This window comes from Schistosoma mansoni (genome assembly GCF_000237925.1).
Source record: "Schistosoma mansoni, WGS project CABG00000000 data, chromosome 5 unplaced supercontig 0195, strain Puerto Rico, whole genome shotgun sequence".
NCBI lineage: Eukaryota > Metazoa > Platyhelminthes > Trematoda > Strigeidida > Schistosomatidae > Schistosoma > Schistosoma mansoni.
This window is the reverse complement of record NW_017386018.1, coordinates 462,982-470,109: the sequence shown is the minus strand read 5'-3', so window position 1 is coordinate 470,109 and position 7,128 is coordinate 462,982. Positions and strand designations below refer to the sequence as shown.

General features: G+C 34.5%; 2 protein-coding genes across 2 annotated transcripts in view; one reads left to right on the top strand and one right to left on the bottom strand.

Annotated features, from left to right (window-relative positions):
• Window positions 1-80: 80 nt before the first annotated feature.
• On the top strand, window positions 81-236 carry Smp_202900 (unnamed protein product; the record flags this gene model as incomplete). The annotated part of the gene is made up of 1 exon (XM_018791093.1): window positions 81-236. One exon carries the CDS (start codon window positions 81-83, stop codon window positions 234-236), a length of 156 nt encoding a protein of 51 aa, XP_018645710.1.
• Window positions 237-1,195: 959 nt separating this feature from the next.
• The window catches only part of Smp_068760 (hypothetical protein), a 6,381-nt gene continuing 448 nt past the window's right edge, over window positions 1,196-7,128 (bottom strand). Inside the window, exons 2-3 of the mRNA XM_018791092.1 lie at window positions 3,996-4,407; window positions 1,196-1,482 (exon numbers count right to left, since the gene is read on the bottom strand). Coding sequence (XP_018645709.1) covers window positions 1,294-1,482; window positions 3,996-4,307 — 501 coding nt within the window. The 5' untranslated portion in view covers window positions 4,308-4,407 and the 3' untranslated portion in view covers window positions 1,196-1,293. The remainder of the gene's footprint in view (window positions 1,483-3,995; window positions 4,408-7,128) is intronic.

Genomic DNA, 7,128 nt, shown 5'->3' with positions numbered 1-7,128 from the left:
CAAGAATTGGCCCGGTGGTTAGAGTGGCAGTTGGGTTGACGGTTTGAAATCTGCTGCTTATATTTCACATAAAAGGGTGAATGAGTAGAGGTGATGCGAAAGTTAGGTCAAGGGTTTATTGCTATCACTTATTTAATACAGGAAGTTTGGATGGATCGTGTTTACGTAAATGTAATCCTACACGTGTGGTATTGCTGACATATTTACTAGCGTTTAAGAATAAACTCATAACTTAAAACTAATGTAGGACTGTAAACGGATAATACACTAAATGAATTCAGCAATAAATGTCTTTCACTGCAATATAACACTAAATGATGTTGGGGTTTCAGTTTAAGCAAATATCATAAACTACCGGATTTTTACTTGTTTTATCAATGTCCAAGTTATTTATGAACCTTACATTGGCTGAAATACTTGGTCGATAAAGTATTGAGGGATGGAATATAATTTACTACTGATGCTACGAACCAATTAAATGTGTATTTGTATTATTTTGTAAGTGGAAAATGAATTTTCAGTTAAAGTGTTCAGTGGATATAGGCATCAGTTTTAAGAGCTTTTGAAAGGCTGTTTCGTGGTCTTGAAAACATACAAATAAGTACGTCATTAGTCTAACTTTCGCATTATGGCTAAGCTCAGACTTGACTAAGTGAAATGTATCTCTGAGAAATATTCTTTACGTACAAGAATAAACTTGCTTATGAAAAATGTTAAAAACTTAGGGAACAAAACGGATATGAATTACTAAACTATTAATAAGTTAAATTATCTCAAGTTTACTTGTTTTCCTACTTTGATTGCCTATAATGTTCATAGAAGTTGTAATCTACATAGGTTCACTACAGTAGAGGATTTTATACTTGCTGATCAATCATTCTTGAAAATCAAACAAAATCTCCTTTCTGAACTCAGTATTTTCAGAAGCAAAAACATGAAGACTACTGCAAACTCAGTTTAGCTTAAAGTTAGCTTACATTCATGTCGAATATTAAAATTCAAAAGTAACAACATTAGTATTCTTAGATATCTAATACTGAAAATTAATAGGACAGAATAAAACAATCCCGTCAAACATTCTGATTAATTTTTTGAATTTGTTTTAAACACTGATATGAAATTATGGAAGAGAATCACCCTTAAAACTATCAGAAAACTATTGGATTGGTCAAAATTTCATGAGAATGATTATAATTAAATAGGCAGTTTATTAAAGGCTATAATAATGATACACTGTACAAAATATATCACTTTTGTGGATACAATATAATAAATAATAACTCAGTCCAATGATTAAACATATCGAAATATAACATCATTTTTGGATATGACCATTTGTACTTCTAATTTCACAACACATCGTAGTATAAGAGAAAGCATTTCTTCTGTATAACCAATAAGGAAACTGACTTCTCCTGGAGATATTCGCTTTAATAATAGAAAAGCTACGCGTATTACGTTACACTGTCGTTTGATAATAACCTTTTGGGTGTGTGAAAAATAAAGTAGTTCAAAATGAATGTGATTTACACCGAAAAACAATAAATACAAAACTCTATTATTTGTTGATAACACAAGAAATTCTAGTACAACAATCGAATAAAAGAATACACAACGTGAATTAGTATAAAAATATTATCGAAGAATAAAGAAACGTCATATCATCAATAAATAAATGAATAAGAATGTTTAATAATAGATAAAATTCATTTGGAATTTCCCTGCTTCAGTTTGGGCCCCTGGGCAGTATCCCAGCCGTCACACAAATCAAATGAGATTTGTGCGGCGCATATGTATCTGGTGCTTCCTTGGACCAATATTTATGTGTTTAAATAAAATAATAATAATATTTGGAAATACAGCCTAAATGGATTTCTTTCAATTAATGAAATTCACTTAACTTGTATGATGAATCCAATAAAAACTATAGAAAAGTCATTACTAAGTAACAATATGGATTGATTATTTATTTATAGGATCAATGAAGAAATTATATACTAAAAATTCTAAATGTTCTACAATTACTACATTCACAATATTTCAATTTCACCTAATGATATCAACATCAACCAAGCATAGAAACATATAAATGAATAGTGTTGTTAGGAGATTTACGATACAACACATGTAGACAAAGCAAATCTGCTAGTTCTATTGACCAGAATTTATAGTCGTTAACACACAATGGACTGTTATGCATGATAAGCGCCCTTTGATAGGCATACTAACTTTATTTTCTCCATATATTACGCAAGTCTAGAATTATCGAACGGAGTTTCTATGAGTGCTGCAACCCTATAGGTCACTGAAGCCTCAAAAATAATGGGATTGTAAGGATAATTGTTGCTTTTTATAGAGTCAAGCAGGGCAATGGTGCAAATTAAACCTGAATCACACAAGGTATCCAAAGGACTTTGAATTTTATCAACATGATCAATAAACAGGAAAATGAGAGAAGTTAATCCAGAAATGTAATAACAAGAATGTGATTATTGGCGATAACATCTTATTATGAAAATAAATGCTTCCAGGGTTTTTAATTATTAAATATGCGGTGCATAGACTGTGATGCAGAGATTTGCAACATAAATTACCAGAAAGGATACATAAGTGATCGATGTAATGCTGTACCCAGTCCTTGAATTACCTACCCTCAAAAAACCACTAAACTGTAGAAGCAGTTCCGTAATGACTCATCACAAACAAATTATTATCATTTACCCCTATATTTTAAGTCGTTCACACCTAAGAGATAAAATATGGATTTCAAAGCGTTGGGTAACAATACTTCCTTGTTTCGATACTCACAAGGATTGGTCGCAAAAACGAACTCTGATTTTAGCTGAGATAATTATCTGAACACAGTTTAGTGAAAATATTCACTGAGATAGTATGTGAGGATCTAGTTAATTCGAAGATAGCTTTTACCACAGACTGAAATCATTTGGAAAATCTGTACAAACGGGAAATCAATCAACAGCTGTTGCATACTAGTTCGAGACTCAAATGATACGTAACCTTGACTACATACGGGGTCGGACCTGTAGCTATCAAGGAAGATAGAATTAACCCACTGAGTCACAATCATTTGTTATTTTACATTAGTGACCCGCTACGAAATTGATGTCGCAGACTCTTAATATGGAGTTGTAACATATCCTAGTGAAGATTAAATTATAGGTTAACTCTGAGAACTATTTCTGAACTAATATTACATATATTCTTATTGTATAACTATTGAGTAACTAAATTATGTATATTTATATTCCTCTTATTATACGATTTAATATTCTTAAGTTATACCAAGTTTATTAATTACAGTCACGCACAATCACAGCCACTCCTTGACTTAATCTTGTACAAATGTTGCTTTTATTTTATGGTGCGATGTGGTCTGGTTGGCTTGTATATAAACCAGATATGTTTGAAATAGATTATTCGTATAGTGGAAGCTGACACTGGTGTTCTGGACCCAACAGCCAGGGCTAGGCAGGAAAAAAGACCAATAAGGACGCTAGGCTGTTTATACCGGTCAAGATGTCATTGGTTCGGCACACTACTAAGATTGCATAAGTCGCATTCTGATTAATGAGTAAATCACGTGATATTTAACCGAGCTAAAAGTCACAAAAGTAACCTGTGTAGCTGGTAATTTATAGAATGAAAATGGGTCACACCTGATCGCACCAAGTGGTGGTAGCACTGTATTATAAACCAAATAACATTGAAAATGGGGGTCGAATCTTGATATACTACCACAAGAACCAATGGTCCTGAGTTACATCCTGTATAGAATCAAGAGTACGAGCTTAAGCAATTATTAGATGATTTTTTTTACTGAATTTTTACATTCCAATCTGAGAGGGACTGAACTTTCAAAATCTGAATTTCCATACACTAAATCAACGTAGTTATGCATCGAAGACCAGATTTAGCATCAATATAAGGGTGCAGTGTAAAAAAATGTATAATTGTGCACAATTAAATAAACATACTTCACTTTGGACCAACAAAGGGAAAGTTCCATTGATAAATGTTCGAATAAACTGGTCATGAAGGGTAACTTCTGAAGTGTAACGGTCCTCTCCTTCTAAATTTGAAGTATTCCAAGAATTCCAGGATTTCATTAAACCAATTTGATGTGGCTTCTTTGCCTGCTCGTAGGTGAGGGGGTGAGACTGATCTCTAGTTCGACGAACCACCCCAGCACGAGTGTTCTTGAAAATTGTGTTTCCTGTGTGTATTTTTTGATTGATGACGTACGCATCAGATATTACACGTTCATAATTACGTAGCCGTGCAAACATCACGAAGAAAAAGTTTGCAACCAAAGTAAGCTAAGCAGAGTAGAAAGTGATAATTAAGAAGCTATCCAAGAACTGATGATTGGGCACTATATAAAGCTATCTGAAAGGAAAAGTAAATTATTTGATAGCAAGACCCAAATCTATAACTATTACTATACACCCTAATGGGAGCAACAAACAATGCGTTTTAAAACGACAAACATCATTGTAAGACATGACTAAACAGTTATTATGTAACCTAGACACAACTTTTAATACCTCTAACTCTACAGATGTTATTTTAAGGAAAACCTAACTATTGACATCGCAGATATAAATGGCTTACGAAGAGACAAAGTATTTGATATACTTAACTACTCTCTGGAATGATAGTCCATAGTGTCAATAGCTATCTCAAATTTCCAACAATTATAGGCTTTATAATCTCATACAATCAACAGCTTATTTAGCAATCTCAGAGAGGAATTTCTCCTTACCTAAACCTTAGTTTTACTACTTTTGCTTTCATGCATTATACGTCTTGGGACTCGATAGTTTCTAATAATTTTTCGGGGGTATAAAAAATATAGCTTAATTATCTGTAGCAATATTTAAGCGCCACTTTAGTGGCTTCTTATAAAAATTTATATAAATAAAGTTGGACACTTGACAAGATATGGGAAATGGTTTGGGAAACTAAGGCAAATTTCCTACGTTTGTCGGGCATGTATTTGTTTTAAAACTAAACGATTCAAACCATAAGACACCAGGGTAAATTTTATATTGGTGCTTATTACTTGAGAAACAAAGGACTCGAGCTTGATATTTTGCTTGATTACGAGGGTTGTTTATGGACAATGAGTTAGTTAATGTTAGATACCATCTCCATTTTTGTTTAAATTTATCACAGGTATCCTTCTGTAAAGTACAATTAAAGTCGAACTTTTCAGATTGATCCCATGCCAGGGAACAAAGTCAACGATCTTGAATAAATAGATGACACAATCTTAAATGAAGTCTTACGGACTCTGACATTTGTTTCTAAATGCACAGAGCTGCTTTAAAACGGGTTTGTATCGGCGCCTAGACAGCTCACAAGAAACGAGGAGGTCAAAAGGGCCAACCAAGTGGTGTACCCCAAGGCACCATCTTAGGCCCCTTACTTTTCCTTCTGTATATTAATGAACTACCTTTATTACTTAAGTCGTCGACGTTATTGTTTGCAGATGATGTTAAAATCTGGAGAACAATAAGAAATGAGACTGATCGTTGTTATCTGCAAGCAGATTTAGACGAATTAGTTAGGTGGGCTCATGATTGGGGCCTGGAAGTTAATTCCAGGAAGAGCGTGTTCATGTACATCGGGCACGATATTAATTACCACTATACCATTAATGGCACATCTCTTCCACGCGTTCAAGAGCACAAAGACTTAGGAGTAATTATAAGTCACGACTTGAAAACTACTACGCACTGCAATGCGATTGCTTCCGAAGGCTATCGTGCGCTATGGTCGCTTCGCAGAGCATTTAAATGCTTCGACGAGGATATGTTTCGAATTTTATATCCCACCTATGTAAGGCCACACTTAGAATACTGTATCCAAGCAGCTAGCCCTTGTCTGATAAAGGATACTAAATCGCTTGAGCGTGTCCAGAGTGTAGGGACAAAATTAGTAAAGGGTCTTTCTAAACTCCCTTACGATGAGCGTTTAAAACGTCTAAACCTTTTCCCCTTATCTTATCGTAGGACGCGAGGTGACCTTATACTGGCATTTCGTATCTTTAATTATGATCTGGGTGTTAATATGTCTTATCTTTTTGCTCCCTCCAGCACTAATAATCTCCGAGGTCATAGCAAGAAGGTTCTGAAACCGCGATCTAATAAACTAAAGGTGGGGTCCCGTTTTTCTCATCGAGTGGTCAATGACTGGAACGCTTTACCAGAACAAGTGGTATCAGCATCATCAGTGAACATTTTCAAGAAGCTGGACCTTCACTGGAAGGAAATCTGTCAGGATTAACACAGGTTCATCAACCTACTATCCTTATTACTGAAGACTATTGATAGTCACATCAAGCATGGGGGATTGGCATCTGGTGAAATCTTAACAAAGATTAAGAAAGCTAGAATGGCTTCGCCAACTTGTGACGCCTATAGTGTGGTAGACATACCTATTCTCCAAACATGTGTCAAGCACACTCCGTAGCAGTTTGCAGTGTATAATTCTATAACTGTGAAACATGGCCTATGAAAGGGAAATGTGTAGGGTGGACGTGCATCAAGGACGTCATAGGAGTATTTCCAGACGTAGTGCAAAAAAAAAGTAGATTAATCCAGATAATGCATTTTATTGAAAACCAACACTAGTAAATACCATAAAACGGCACTTTTGGTAGTTTGTTATGACCAAGGAACAGGATTAGAAATAAATACTATATGATGTATGGTAGAAGTCTGTAACCCGATGGGCAAGATACGTGAAATGTCGAATGTTTGTCTGATCAGGACAACATTTTATTCGTTCCAGGTGATCTTCATAGTAAATTGGCTCCGACATAGGAAAAGTAGGCACAAGTAAAGTACATGGATGAACAAATCAGATATCAGTGTGAAACTAATCCCTGCATTACAACTTATCTAAATCCATGATGATAACCCAAATAATTCATGTACGAAAGCTTACTTTTCGTGTTAAAACTGTCTACTAACCATAACTGCATTGTTTTTTTTTAGAATAAATCGTTCCATAACCAAAAAAATACTGACTCGGCTAAAAGAAATAAAGTGAAAATCCCCATTTTGACATTTGTTAATTAAAAAGGAACGAATCGAGCGAAGA